General features: G+C 39.2%; 1 protein-coding gene across 1 annotated transcript in view; it reads left to right on the forward strand.

Moving 5' to 3' along the window:
• DNAH5 (dynein axonemal heavy chain 5) overlaps positions 1–16400 on the forward strand; it is a 273433-nt gene that overhangs the window by 141173 nt on the left and 115860 nt on the right. The window contains exons 38-41 of the mRNA XM_046001046.1: positions 202–396; positions 4491–4625; positions 10021–10128; positions 12231–12384. Of these exons, the coding sequence (XP_045857002.1) occupies positions 202–396; positions 4491–4625; positions 10021–10128; positions 12231–12384 (592 nt within the window). The remainder of the gene's footprint in view (positions 1–201; positions 397–4490; positions 4626–10020; positions 10129–12230; positions 12385–16400) is intronic.

A 16400-nucleotide genomic window follows, 5' to 3' on the forward strand; every position in this document is an offset into this window, starting at 1 on the left:
CCCTTGGGTGTTAAACAAAGGTCATCGTAATAACCTGTGATGTTGTCTCTCCGGTTAAAAGGGGAATAAGATAAGTAAATGCGTTCTCCAGTGATCAGTCCAGATTCGTTGCATGCGCTCGATGAATCTGTTTCTGGCATGCTGGTGGGTGTGTACTGCCCATGACCGTGTCATTCACCCGTGGTGTTTATTTCCGTGTAGAATCCTGGCTATGCTGGGCGGCAGGAGCTCCCTGAGAACCTGAAGATTAACTTCCGCTCCGTGGCCATGATGGTGCCCGACCGGCAGATTATCATAAGGGTGAAGCTGGCTAGTTGTGGCTTCATTGACAACGTTGTTCTGGCCAGGAAGTTTTTCACACTCTACAAGCTGTGTGAGGAGCAGCTTTCTAAGCAGGTGTGAGGTGCTGGGGGGCTCTCTGAACTTAGGCCCATTTAGTTCTTCTCTTCTGTGAAATTTGCTCATTTTGAAAAATTGTAGACTGGGGCTGTTGGCAGATTACGTTAGTGATACGAAGTTGAAAGTCATATCGTTACAAAATTAATTTTATATGCGTAGTTTCTTTAAGTGCTTTTAAATAAATTAATATTTGTGGTGTAAGAAATGAAGTAAGTACTTTTGGAACTGATTGAAGTGCCAAAGAATTGTAAATATGAATATTTGCTCGTTATCCCACTGGTATCTTAATCATAATATGTGCTGTGTGTCCTCATGGTTTTCAGGAACCTCTTAGTCATTGCTCTGCTCACTTCTGAGTCCCCTCATGTCGCAGCCATGCCTTGCTAATAATAGTCTATTTTATCTACTGTCACTTTTTAAAAAATTTATTTCTCATTTTTATAATTTAAATGCCATTAACGTATAGTGTATTATTAGATTCAGAGGTAGAGTTGGGTGATGCATCTACTGTAGCTTTTTTAAAAAAGATTTTATTTATTTATTTGAGAAGGAGAGAGCATGAGCAGGGAGGAGGGAGAGGCAGAGGGAGAAGCAGGCTCCTGGTTGAGTAGGGACCCTGACAGGGGGCTCCATCCTAGGACCCTGGGATCATGACCTGGGCCGAAGGCAGATGCTTAACTGACTGAGCCACCCCGGTGCCCTCCTGCACTGTTTAGAGTAGCAGTTTCTGACATCATGCAGTTTTTCAATTATGAGGCATGAAATTAATCTTACATTACTTTTGTAGGAGTTAATTTGCCAGCTTAAAACAATACATAATTAATTATTTCGTGTTTTCTGTGGGTCAGGAGTCCTGGTCCATCTTGGCTGGGTCCTCAGCTTATAGGATAACAAGGCTTCAATCAAGCCTTGGGCCCGTTCCTGACTGGGGGAGGACTTACTTTTACGCTCACTCCAGTTGTTGGCAGGATTCTGTTCTTGAGGTTGGAAGACTGGGGGATTCGGTTTCTTCTGGCTGTCAGCTGGACAAGGCCACACCATCAGTTCCCACAGGCTGCATGCTGTTGTCTGCCACAGGGCTGCTTGCCTTCTCAATGCCCATGAGGGAAAGAGGTTCCAGCAAGATGGCTGCAACAGTCTTGTATTGGGATTCTCCAGAGAAACAGAACCAATATGATACATTCATATATACCTATAAAGAAATTCGTTATAAGCTATTGGGTCACACGTATGTAGGTAGAGAGGTCCCATGATCTATTGTCTGTAAGCTGGAAACCAGGGAAGATGGGGGTGTAGTTTGAAGGGATGATGATGTAGATTCTAGTCCAGGTCTGAAGGCCAGACAACCGGGAGCACTGAGGACAGGAGAAGGTTGATACCCCAGCCCAGCAGTAGGGCAGAGTGAGTGAATCCAACCTCTTCTGCCTTTTTGTTCTATTCAGGTCTCCATCAATGGGGTGGTGTCCACCCACACTGCGGAGGGCCATCTTCTTTATTCAACCCACCAGTTCAACGCTAATCTCTTCCAGAAACTCATTTAGAGACACATTCATGGATAATGATCAATCAGCTACCTGGACATCCTGTGGCCCACTCAAATTGACACATAAAATCAGCCATCACAAATCTTAAGTAATGTGACCACAGAATCACATATACACAATCACATATGACCTGTCACCTTTGCTGTATTGTGTTGGTTAAAGCACATCACCACACTCAAGGGGAAAAGATCACACCAGGAAGTGGGGATCATGGTACAGATTGTTAGGACATATAAATAGAAATTGCCAAAAGCACACACCAAATAATAAAACACTAAAATAAGCATAAAACTATAACACAAATAAAATTTTCTTAACATACATAACTTCTGTCCTTCTCTTCACTTGCCTCCGTTCCCAACTTCCTTGACTCTATTTTTTTATACCCCCAGCCTCTGTTAAATTACGCCTTCACTAAAAATATTCTTGGTTTCTTCTGCTTATTGCAGCCTTTACTCACTCATTCTTCTTCCTCTCTCAAGTATTTTTCCATGCTGTTTCTTGCATGTAGAAAACTCCCACATCACCTACTCCGGTCTTCTTCTCTACTGTCTCCTTTCTGTTTCCTTCCTGCCCACAGCCCTGCTCACAGGGTCATGGTCCGACAAAATGAGTCAATGCACCCAAAACAGTTGGCCTTGTCCCGATCTCTGGGTGAACATTTTGTGAATCTCACCTCATGCCCACAAATTAAATGAGTCCAGTTCTGAGAAGTTTTCCTTAATTAATTCCACGCCAGCACTTTCAAGTCATTGTTACTTTTTGGTGAATTTGCTTACATTTTTATCATGTTACCTCTATTAGAATTTAAACTCCTTGAAAGTAGGAACTCCATCTGAATATTTTTCTGGGCTCCATCCCCCATTGATGAGCATGAACTGATGCATACAACTCCAGTCACCTTAGCAAATAATTGTTGTTTTTCACGTGATAAAACATATATAACATTAACTTTACCACCTTACCCATCTTTAAGTGTACAATTCAGTAGTGTTAAGTGTATTTACAATGTGGGACACCTGAGTGGCTCAGTCGGTTAAGCTTCTGCCTTCGGCTCATGTCATGATCCCAGAGTCCTGGGATGGAGCCCAGCATTAGGCTCCTTACTCAGCGGGAAGCCTGCTTCTTCCCTCTCCCTGCCATTCCCCCTACTTGTGCATGCTCTCTCTCTCTCTCTGACAAATAAATAAAATCTTTTAAAAAAGGTATATTCACTATGCTATGAAACTGATCTCCATAACTTTTTCCTCTTGCAAAACTGAAACTCTAAACCCATTAAATAGCGATTCCTCTCTTATTCTTACTCTCAGCCCCTGGTAACCCCCCTTCACTTCTTGTTTTTATGTATTTTACTGCTTTGTATTTTACATGAGATACCTCACATAAGGGGGATCATACAGCATTTGTCTTTTTTTGACTGGCTTATTTTTGCTTAGCATGAGCCTCCAGGTTCATCCGTGGTATCGGGGGTGACAGAGGGTGGGTTCCTTTTTATTATTGAATAACATTCCACTGTACGGATATGCCACATTTTTTCTTCCATTCATCTATCCATGGGCATTTGAGTTGCTTCCACTGCTTGGCTACTGTGACTGCTACTGCTATGAACATGGGTGTGCAAATATCTCTTTGAGCTCCTGCTTTCGATGACTTGGATCTATACCTAGAAGTAGGATTTCTGGATCATATGGTAGTTCTATTTTCAATTTTTTGAGCAACTGCCATACTGTTTTCTATAGTGGTTGGTAATATGGGACACCAGGGTGACCCAGTTGATTGAGGGTCTGACTCTTGATTTCAGCTCAGGTCATGATCTCAGGGTCATGGGATCAATGAGCCCTGCATCAGGCTTTGTGCTCAGCTTGGAGTCGGCTGGAGATTCTCTTCCTCTCCCTCTGGCCCTCTCCCCACTTATACAAGCTCTCTAAATAAATAAATAAATAAAATATTTAAAAAAATTTATAGTGGTTGGATAATTGGGTTTTAATTATTCACTTTACATGTGATGAAATTTGGTGTGGTTGAGCTTTTTTAAATATATATTAAGGGAATAACAAAGCTGGGGGCTTGGCTTTCTGATTTGTCCTTATTTCCCAGTTGTATGTAATCCTAGAATGTAGCTACTTTTCTTCTTCCTTAATACCTTTGTCTTTTTCCTATCATATAAAAATATATACACTCCTGGTTCAGAATTTTAGCTTTAGATATATGAGGAAATTTTTCTATGGATGACTGATTAAGAAGAGGCTCAGGGGGACGCGTGTACTCCAAGAGGAACTTTGTTCCTTTCTCCCCGTCAAGATATATTTATTAGTTCTGACCTAAGAGCTTAAATTAATGGTCGTCTATGAGAGGACTCTTTTGGATATTCTCTATTTGCTCCAAAAATATATTGATAAAAATTTATTGCTCCACTAGCTGTACAACTTTTTTTCTAAAGGAAAATTACAGTTTATTCATTATTGTGAATAGGTCTTTTGTCAAATGTATAGTTTTCATGCATAAACTAATGTTGAAAATAAGCCCTGTGTACCTCATGTGCTCCAGGTACATTATGATTTTGGTCTGCGGAACATTCTGTCAGTTCTGCGAACACTGGGAGCAGCCAAAAGAGCCAACCCCACCGATACGGAATCAACGATCGTCATGCGCGTTCTCCGAGACATGAATCTTTCCAAACTGGTAAGATTCACAGATGGAAATATTCCACCCACTTAAATATCAGCTAACTAAGCACAAATGAGATCTAGACATATTTATTTAAAATACTCATTTAAAATGCTTAATTATCAGCTAAAAGTGCTGGAGAGCATAACTTTAAATTAGACTTTTTCGGAAGTTATTTTTGCGGTAACTCATATCTAGTATAACATACGCCAATTTCCATAGAATTGAAATGGATTTTTAAAAATCCACATGTTAAGTTTCCAAATACCTTGAAATACTTTTGGATTTTAGAGCTAAAATCTCACCTTCTTTAAAGTCTGTAGAGCCCAGCAGGAAATTATATGTAAATTTAACAAGTGTGTAATAATTTCACACTCTTTCATTTCACAGTAGAGACTGAAAATCCTTTGTTCAATATCAGCAAATCTATGAACAGGGTGACAGAATGATATATTTTTATTTCAAAATAAAAGTGTGAGGCAAATTCTAATTCCTGAATTTGTTACTATCTCTTATTTAAATTACTTTTTAAAATACAAATTAGAAACTTGTAGGTTATATAGTAACTCCCCAAACTGGTTATTTTATGGGGAGTTTGTTCTGTAGGCAAATTTTTCCTTTCATCTACTTCTTTCCATTTTCTTTTTCCTCTCCCCCCTTTCTATAAATAACTAGCTTATGGGTAACGTGAGAAAATATTCCTCAACTTCAGCGAAGGTGGTATTTTACATTTTAATTAATTAATTTATTTTTCAGCATAACAGTATTCATTGTTTTAGCACAACACCCAGTGCTCCATGCAATACGTGCCCTCCCTATTACCCACCACCTGTTCCCCCAACCTCCCACCCCTGCCCCTTCAAAACCCTCAGGTTGTTTTTCAAAGTCCATAGTCTCTTATGGTTCGCCTCCCCTTCCAATTTCCCTCAACTTCCTTCTCCTCTCCATCTCCCAATGTCCTCCATGTCATTTGTTATGCTCCACAAATAAGTGAAACCACATGATACTTGACTATCTCTACTATCTCTGCTTGACTTATTTCACTCAGCATAATCACTTCCAGGCCCGTCCATGTTGCAACAAAAGTTGGATATTCATCCTTTCTTTTCTTTCTTTCTTTTTTCTTTTTTTTAATAAACATATAATGTATTTTTATCCCCAGGGGTACAGGTCTGTGAATCACCAGGTTTACATACTTCACAGCACTCACCATAGCACATACCTTCCCCAATGTCCATAACCCCCTCCCCCTCTCCCAACTCCACCTCTCCCCAGCAACCCCAGTTTGTTTTGTGAGATTAAGAGTCATTTATGGTTTGTCTCCCTCCCAATCCCATCTTGTTTCATTTATTCTTCTCCTATCTCCCTAACCCCCCATGTTGCATCTCCACGTCCTCATATCAGGGAGATCATATGATAGTTGTCTTTCTCCAGTTGACTTATTTCACTAAGCATGATACCCTCTAGTTCCATCCATGTCGTCGCAAATGGCAAGATTTCATTTCTTTTGATGTCTGCATAGTATTCCATTGTGTATATATACCACATCTTCTTTATCCATTCATCTGTTGATGGACATCTAGGTTCTTTCCATAGTTTGGCTATTGTAGACATTGCTGCTATAAACATTTGGGTATACGTGCCCCTTCGGATCACTATGTTTGTATCTTTAGGGTAAATACCCAGTAGTGCGATTGCTGGGTCATAGGGTAGTTCTATTTTCAACATTTTGAGGAACCTCCATGCTGTTTTCCAGAGTGGTTGCACCAGCTTGCATTCCCATCAACAGTATAGGAGGATTCCCCTTTCTCCGAATCCTCGCCAGCATCTGTCATTTCCTGACTTGTTAATTTTAGCCATTCTGACTGGTGTGAGGTGATATCTCATTGTGGTTTTGATTTGTATTTCCCTGATGCCGAGTGACGTGGAGCACTTTTTCATGTGTCTGTTGGCCATCTGGATGTCTTCTTTGCAGAAATGTCTGTTCATGTCCTCTGCCCATTTCTTGATTGGATTGTTTGTTCTTTGGGTGTTGAGTTTGCTAAGTTCCTTATAGATTTTGGATACTAGCCCTTTATCTGATATGTCGTTGGCAAATATCTTCTCCCATTCTATCAGTTGTCCTTCGGTTTTGTTAACTGTCTTCTTTGTTGTGCAAAAGCTTTTGATCTTGATGAAATCCCAATAGTTCATTTTTGCCTTTGCTTCCCTTGCCTTTGCCAATGTTCCTAGGAAGATGTTGCTGCGGCTGAGGTCGAAGAGGTTGCTGCCTGCATTCTCCTCAAGGATTTTGATGGATTCCTTTCTCACATTGAGGTCCTTCATCCATTTTGAGTCTATTTTCATGTGTGGTGTAAGGAAGTGTTTCAATTTCATTTTTCTGCATGTGGCTGTCCAATTTTCCCAGCACCATTTATTGAAGAGGCTGTCTTTTTTCCATTGGACATTCTTTCCTGCTTTGTCGAAGATTAGTTGACCATAGAGTTGAGGGTCTATTTCTGGGCTCTCTATTCTGTTCCATTGATCTATGTGTCTGTTTTTGTGCCAGTACCATGCTGTCTTGATGATGACAGCTTTGTAATAGAGCTTGAAGTCCGGAATTGTGATGCCACCAACTTTGGCTTTCTTTTTCTATATTCCTTTGGCTATTCAAGGTCTTTTCTGGTTCCATATAAATTTTAGGATCATTTGTTCCATTTCTTTGAAAAAAATGGATGGTATTTTGATAGGGATTGCATTAAATGTGTAGATTGCTTTAGGTAGCATAGACATTTTCACAATATTTATTCTTCCAATCCAGGAGCATGGAACATTTTTCCATTTCTTTGTGTCTTCCTCAGTTTCTTTCATGAGTACTTTATAGTTTTCTGCATATAGGTTCTTAGCCTCTTTGGTTAGGTTTATTTCTAGGTATCTTATAGTTTTGGGTGCAATTGTAAATGGGATTGACTCCTTAATTTCTCTTTCTTCTGTCTTGTTGTTGGTGTACAGAAATGCAACTGATTTCTGTGCATTGATTTTATATCCTGACAATTTACTGAATTCCTGTACAAGTTCTAGCAGTTTTGCAGTGGAGTCTTTTGGGTTTTCCACATATAGTATCATATCATCTGCAAAGAGTGATAGTTTGACTTCTTCTTTGCCAATTTGGATGCCTTTAATTTCTTTTTGTTGTCTGATTGCTGAGGCTAAGACTTCTAGTACTATGTTGAATAGCAGTCGTGATAATGAACATCCCTGCCCTGTTCCTGACCTTAATGGAAAAGCTTTCAGTTTTTCTCCATTGAGAATGATATTTGCGGTGGGTTTTTCAGAGATGGCTTTGATAATATTGAGGTATGTGCCCTCTATCCCTACACTTTGAAGAGTTTTGATCAGGAAGGGATGCTGTACTTTGTCAAATGCTTTTTCAGCATCTATTGAGAGTATCATATGGTTCTTGTTCTTTCTTTTATTAATGTGTTCTATCACATTGATTGATTTGCGGATGTTGAACCAACCCTGCAGCCCTGGAATAAATCCCACTTGATTGTGGTGAATAATCCTTTTAATGTACTGTTGAATCCTATTGGCTAGTATTTTGGTGAGAATTTTTGCATCTGGGTTCATGAAGGATATTGGTCTGTAGTTCTCTTTTTTGGTGGGATCCTTGTCTGGTTTTGGGATCAAGGTGATGCTGGCCTCATAAAATGAGTTTGGAAGTTTTCCTTCCATTTCTATTTTTTGGAACAGTTTCAGGAGAATAGGAATGAGTTCTTCTTTAAATGTTTGGTAGAATTCCCCTGGGAAGCCGTCTGGCCCTGGGCTTTTGTTTGTTTGGAGATTTTTGATGACTGTTTCAATCTCCTTACAGGTTATGGGCCTGTTCAGGTTTTCTATTTCTTCCTGGTTCAGTTGTGGTAGTTTATATGTCTCTAGGAATGCATCCATTTCTTCCAGATTGTCCAATTTGTTGGCGTAGAGTTGCTCATAGTATGTTCTTATAATTGTCTGTATTTCTTTGGTGTTAGTTGTGATCTCTCCTCTTTCATTCATGATTTTATTTATTTGGGTCCTTTTTCTTTTCTTTTTGATGAGTCTGGCCAGGGGTTTATCAATCTTATTGATTATTTCAAAGAACCAGCTCCTAGTTTCATTGATTTTTTCTATTGATTTTTTGGTTTCTGTTTCATTGATTTCTGCTCTGATCTTTATGATTTCTCTTCTCCTGCTGGGTTTAGGGTTTCTTTCTTGTTCTTTCTCCAGCTCCTTTAAGTGTAGGGTTAGGTTGTGTACTTGAGACCTTTCTTGTTTCTTGAGAAAGGCTTGTACCACTATATATTTTCCTCTCAGGACTGCCTTTGCTGTGTCCCACAAATTTTGAACCATTGTGTTTTCATTATCATTTGTTTCCATGAATTTTTTTCAATTCTTCTTTAATTTCCTGGTTGACCCATTCATTCTTTAGAAGGATGCTGTTTAGTCTCCATGTATTTGGGTTCTTTCCAGCTTTCCTCTTGTGATTGAGTTCTAGCTTCAGAGCATTGTGGTCTGAAAATATGCAAGGATTGATCCCAGTCTTTTGATAGCAGTTGAGATCTGATTTGTGACCCAGGATGTGATCTATTCTGGAGAATGTTCCATGTGCGCTAGAGAAGAATGTGTATTCTGTTGTTTTGGGATGAAATGTTCTGAATATATCTGTGATGTCCTTCTGGTCCAGTGTGTCATTTAAGGCCTTTATTTCCTTGTTGATCTTTTGCTTGGATGATCTGTCCATTTCAGTGAGGGGAGTGTTAAAGTCCCCACTGTTATTGTATTATTATTGATGTGTTTCTTTGATTTTGTTATTACTTGGTTGATATAGTTGGCTGCTCCCACGTTAGGGGCATAGATATTTAAAATTATTAGATCTTCTTGTTGGACAGACCCTTTGAGTATGATATAGTGTCCTTCCTCATCTCTTATTATAGTCTTTGGCTTAAAATCTAATTGATCTGATATAAGGATTGCCACCCCAGCTTTCTTCTGATGCCCATTAGCATGGTAAATTGTTTTCCACCCCCTCACTTTAAATCTGGAGGTGTCTTCACGTCTAAAATGAGTTTCTTGTAGGTAACATATAGACGGGTTTTGTTTTTTTATCCATTCTGATACCCTGTGTCTTTTGATTGGGGCATTTAGCCCATTAACATTCAGGGTAACTATTGAGAGATATGAATTTAGTGCCATTATTAGCCTGTAAGGTGACTTTACTATATATTGTCTCTGTACCTTTCTGATCTACTACTTTTAGGCTCTCTCTTTGCTTAGAGGATGAAGGTGGTATTTTATTTATTAAGAGTTATGATAAAATAATTTGGTATGTTCAGCATTTTCAGTTTATCTGTACATCGTGCCAAAATAGGTTTCCGTTGCTTTTCTCTTTTAGATTGATGAGGATGAACCCTTATTTTTGAGTTTGATTGACGATCTCTTCCCAAATATTCTTCTGGACAAAGCAGGTTACCCTGAACTGGAATTGGCGATTAGTAGACAGGTAATACATTTCTCAGGGCATCCAGGCCTACATCCCTCCCGTCGGAATTTCATGGGCATCAGGAGGCACTGATATATTCCAGCTCTGTGGGTTCCAAGAACAGCCCCCAGGGCTGTGGCCAGTGTTTCAGGACAGGCTTTTACTCACCACTGACAGAGCTCCTCCAGCCAGGGAGTCCCCCACCATCCCCCAGCCACATGTTTAGTTGGCCATGTGCCCAGGGTCCCATTATTGATGGAAACTGTTCCACACCAGATTCCGAAAGAGATATGATGAGGGAGTGGGAGGAGTGGGGCTGAGCTGGCTGCCTTGCCTGGCCCGGCTTGGCTTTGTCTGTGGCCCTGGTGTTTCCACATGGCCTTGATCTCTGACTCCTGCCCCTGAGTGTCATACACAATGATCTCATGAGGTTCCTCACCTGTCATTCTTTTCTCCCAGGCCCAGGATCACTTGCAGTTTCTTCCTGGGGCCCTGGGGGATCTACCACATTATATGTATCATTATGCGTCTGGATTTCCCATGACACTTGATAGAGCTTTGCTTTCTTTCAGTTTTCCTAGGAGTGAAAATGAACCATGTAAGCCTTATGCTTCTGTATCTTTTCCTACAAGGAAGAGTTTGGAAAAAAAAATTTATGGAAGTGGCGATTAGCTCATATTTATAAAATACATTTGAATTCTTTGAAGATATTTGTTAACAAAAATCAAATATGATAGAATTTAATGGGTATTTTCCTTTTAAAAATCAGTATATAAAAATCTTTATCTCCGGACCCTGTGGATGGTCCAGTTAAGCGTCTGACTCTTAATTTTGACTCAGGTCATGATCTCAGGGTCCTGAAATAGAGCCCTGCGTGGGCCTGTGTTCAGGAGGAGTCTGCTTGAGATTCTGTCTTTCCTTCACCCTCTGCTCACCCCCTAAAATAAAGAGATAAAATCTTTAAGAAAAATCTTAATCTCCCGATCAGCTAAGAGTGATAATTCATTTTGCAAATGGTTTCTTCATCATATGGCTGAATTAATTATAGCATTGTCTTAAATAACTTAGTATAAAGTAATTTATAGGGTGACTAACAGCATAATTTGTAGCATATGAACAATTTGAAAAACATAGATACATGACATAAAATGATATATGATTATTATCCAACAGTTATTTAAGTAAAAATAAAAGCATCGTTTATAGTGTGTTTAAGCATAACACTATAGTACAGACCATAGAGCTGAGTTTCCTGGGCTCACATCCCCACTCTATCTTTATAAGTAATAATCTTGGGAAAATTGCTAGGTCCCTCTGTGCCTCAGTTTTCTTCTCTGTAAAAGAAAGATATCGATAGGACTAATTTTATAGTGTTATGAATATAGATCTTAGAATAGTGTTTGGCATGTTAACTTTCATGCATGTGTGTACAGATTAAAACTACTCAGTAGATTTATAGACAGTTGGAACTTTCTATGGAGTATCAGTCAACTTGGTATGCTGTAAAGTTTTTCAGTTACTGAATATCACATTTTAAATTAAAGATTCAAAATGTGTATTGACATTTGAGTCTTTATTCTTAAGTTGTTCCTAGGCATATATTCAAGGATATATTAATATAAATGTATTCAATTGTCAAAGGCAAATGCAGATGTTTCTTATTGGCTTGGGATAACATTTTGAGTGTTCAATTTGCTCTTTGACTTTGTATATATATATTTTTATGCAATATATATGAAAATTTTCTATTTTAAATAAACTCCATGCTGCACTTGGGGGTCGAACTGACAAGCCTGAGATCAGGAGTTACACTGACTGAGCCTTCCAGGGACCCCAGCAATATATCTTTTTTTGTGGTAAAATCCATAACACAAAACTTACCATTTAACGATTTTTAAGTGTATTTTCCAGTGGCATTAAGTACATTCACATTATTGTTCAAAACGTCATTACCATCCATCTTCAGAACTTTTTCCACCTTCCCAAACTGAAACTCCATGCCCATTAAACAATAACCCCTATTTCTCTCCCCACCCCCACTCAGTGTCTATGCTTGTTTTGAGCACAATGGTAAGTCCCAGTTGCTGTTGATGTGGCCCAATGTGGGGCTTTTATGTTTTCAGGTTGAAGAAGCTGGTTTAATCAACCACCCTCCTTGGAAACTGAAAGTCATCCAGCTGTTTGAGACGCAGAGAGTGCGCCATGGGATGATGGCCCTGGGGCCCAGTGGAGCAGGGAAGACCACCTGCATCCACACCTTGATGAGAGCCATGGCCGGTAAGGGGGTGGCCACGCCGCATTGCTCTGGGTGACCCATTTAAATAGTTGTGACCCATTTGAATATTCCAAGAGGGACACAAAAGTCACATACATTAATATATTTGTGTAGGAGAGAATACTGCTTTACTGATTATTGGGTACATTTTAGACATAACATAATAATGAACTAGAAGGGAAAAAGCTTTTTCAGCTTTATTGAGATATAATTGACATATAACATCATGTTTAGTGTGTACAGTGTATTGACTTGGAACATTTGTATGTTGCAAATGATTACCACCATGAGATTTGACCCCCATCTTGTCACATAGGACCATTTCTTTTTTGTGGTGAGAACATTTAAGATCTACTCTTCTAGCAACATTCAAGTATATGATACAGTATAATTAGCTATAATGACTCTACTATAGTAGGCTATAATGTACATTAGACCCCCATACCTATTTATCCTTTAGCTGGAAGTTTGTACCCATTGCCCAATATCTCCCCATTTCCCTACACTTCAAATAGTGGCACCATTCTACAATCTGTTTCTCAGAGTTTGGTTTTTTTAGATTCCATATATAAGTGATACCACAAAGTATTTGTCTTTCCCTGTCTGACTTAATTCATTTAGCATGACGTTCTCAAGGTCCATCCATGTCATTGCAAGTGGCAGGATGTTCTTCTTGCTCATGATTGAGTAATAAATAATTAATTATACATATATAAAAATAAATATATGTATATATACGTACACACACACATACACACACACCACATTTTCTTAATCCATTCATCTATTAATGGACATTTAAATTGTTTCCATATCTTGACTTCTGGGAATAATGTTGTGTGAAAAAAATTCCTGAACAGTGACTTTACATATTGTGTTATATGTTTTACTCATGTCATTTAATTTTCACAATGATCTTGAGATGTGGCTATTACCATCCCATTTTATACAAAAATTCAAGGCTCAAATTCAGAAATGCTCTGTGTTGCAAAGATGGTAAGTGATAGGATTCGGAATTAATGTCAGGGTCCACTAATGAAAAGCCCAGACTTTTTCCATTATAATTTGCCACACTTCCCAGTATGACTTAGTACAACCTCCCAGTACATAAAAAATCATTGCAATTTCAATTCCTAAAATCATCCTAATCACAAACTAATTTCCTACCTAGAATCAGATGTTTTTCTGGTGAAGTTAAATGAAGGCATTTAATTTCCAGATCTCCCTAAGCCTTAGATAGCTAAGTTCCTACCTAGCGCTAGGTCGTCTAAAGATAATACACATTGCCACATTTGTGATTATTCTTCTCTTTCCTGATTGGACATTGATGTCTCTCATACTGAAAGTACTGTGTTGGCAGCTCTTGGCCATGGCAGATTTGGGTTCCCAAATTGCACAGAACTCTGGCCGTTGGAATGCGCAGACATGGTCCCACAGGGAAAAGGTGCCGGGCTGGGTTTCCAGGCAGCTCATGCAGCCCCAGTGCACCGATCTTGAGTTTATGGTTGTGGAGACTGTTCTATATTGCTCTAGGGTCCTGCACGCATTGGACATAGTCTAGGTATCCTCAGCGATTGAACCCGGTGAATTCTGTACGTCAACACTTCAGCAGGGAGTCTCCACATTGAGAAAGAACTGTGCTTCCGGCTCTCACTCATCTTGCCAAAACTGAGAGCTCACACCTGCAAGACTTATCATGTGCTTTTCACGTGCTGTTAAGATTGTGTCTGGGGATTTTTATAGTGCTTTGAAATGATGTGTTCTCTCAAATTATGCCTAATAATACTTTCTTGTTGCTATGTAGCTGCCTTCTGTTTACAATAAAGTACAAATGCACCTGGTAAAATGGCTTGAACAAAGGAGTACTAAATATTAAACAATAGTGATACATTATGTATAATACGTCTAAATTATGTAACCCATATGGCATCACTGGTTTTGGAGAAGTTCTTTGCAAAGATGAATTAATCATTAGCTGTTGATTAACCTATTCTTGGTTTTAATATGTAGGGAAAATAGTTATTATTTTAAGCAATGCATTGTTTCTTGCTGAAACCATTCATTATTCCAAAGATCGAGAAGGTAATTGGGTTGAACTTATACTAGGCCTACGTATATTTGTTTCCTGATTCATCAAATTTCTCTAATGTTTGAGGTCCTGCTAGTTTCGGTAGTGGAAATGGGAAAGCAGGCATGAAAACAAAAGGCTTTGTCTTCAAGGAACTTATAACTTAATGGAGTAACACAGATAGTTATTAGTCAACACGGAATTGCTTTGAGGAGGTTTGGACAATTACATAGTGAGCAGAGGCAAAGGAGATCAGAAGCTTTTTAAAGGAATTAGAGGAAGGCTTACAGAGCATGTGCTAGGTTGAGTAGCATTTGGATAAAAGGTCTTCTTCGCAGAATGAAGAGCCCATGCATGTAGGGGGAACTGGAGAGAGCATGGCATACCCAGAAATTGCTTTGGTATGGATAAAAGTTATTTGTGTGTGGGTGGGAGTAGGGGAGGTCTAACAGAAGCTACTGGAACCCAGCACCTCATCCCTTTGGCCCTCTCCTGGTACAGGTGCGGCTGTTGGACAGCTTCTCCCACAAATGCCAGTGGTGTCCCCTCTACCCACAGTTTGGTAACTGTGGACATTGTGCTATGAACATTGGGGTACATATGGCCCCTCTTTTCACAACATCTCTATCTGTGGGGTAAATGCCCAGTAATGCAATTGTTGGGCCATAGGGTAGCTCTATTTTTAATTTTTTGAGGAGCCTCCACATTGTTTTCCAGAGTGGCTGCCCCAGTTTGCATTCCCACCAACAAGAGGGTTCCCCTTTCTCCACAGCCTCTCCAACATTTGTTGTTTCTTGCTTTGTCAACTTTTTGCCATTCTAACTGGTGTAAGGTGGTATTTCAATGTGGTTTTGATTTGAATCTCCCTGGTGGCTAATGAAGATGAACATTTTTTCATGTGTATGTCAGCCATTTGTATATCTTCTTTGGAGAAGTGTCTGTTCATGTCTTCTGCCCATTTGTTGATATGATTATCTGTTTTGTGTGTGTTGAGTTTGAGAAGTTCTTTATAGATCTTGGATATCAGCCCTTTGTCTGCAGTGTCATTTGCAAATATCTTCTCCCATTCCTTGGGTTGTCTCTTTGTTTTGTTGACTATTTGCTTTGCTGTACAGAAGTTTTTTTTCTTGATGAAGTCCCAAAAGTTCATTTTCATTTTTGTTTCCCTTGCCTTTGGAGAATGACTTGAAAGAAGTTGCTGTGGCCGATGTCGAATAGGTTGTTGCCTATGTTCTCCTTTAGGATTTAGATGGATTCCTGTTTACATTGAGATCTTTCATCCATTTTGAGTTTATCTTTGTGTATGGTGTAAGAGAATGGTTGAGTTTCATTCTTCTGTATATAACTGTCTATTTTTCTCAGCACCATTTATGGAACAGACTGTCTTATTTCCACTAGATATTTTAAATTAAAATGATGCAATTCTACCTACTACCATAATGAAATAATTTTTGACAGTTTTTCTTATATGGGCAACAGACCAAATCCAGTTTTTACCTATGACACTGTCATACTGAGAGTTTGCTGGCCTTTTATAAAGTGTGATTAGCTTAAAAAACAGTTTTGCCTGTCTTATGGATATCATTTATTGAAAAAGCTGAATTGTGACTCAGTTTAACTTCAACATCATAAAGTATTGCAGATAATTACTCTGAGTCTTTTTGTGATTTCAAAAAGGAGAACTAGGGGTGCCTGGGTGGCTCAGTGGGTTAAAGCCTCTGCCTTTGGCTCAGGTCTTGGTCTTAGAGTCATGGGATCCAGCCTTGCATCAAGTTCTCTGCTCAGCAGGGAACCTGCTTCCTCCTCTCTCTCTGCCTGCCTCTCGATATACTTGTGATCTCTGTCAAATAAATAAATAAAATCTTAAAAAAAAAAAAAACAACTAAAGTGGTATCTGGGTAGCTCAATTAGTTTAGCATCTGCCATCGGCTCAGGTCATGATCCCAGGGT

This window comes from Meles meles, chromosome 3 (genome assembly GCF_922984935.1).
Source record: "Meles meles chromosome 3, mMelMel3.1 paternal haplotype, whole genome shotgun sequence".
Lineage (NCBI taxonomy): Eukaryota > Metazoa > Chordata > Mammalia > Carnivora > Mustelidae > Meles > Meles meles.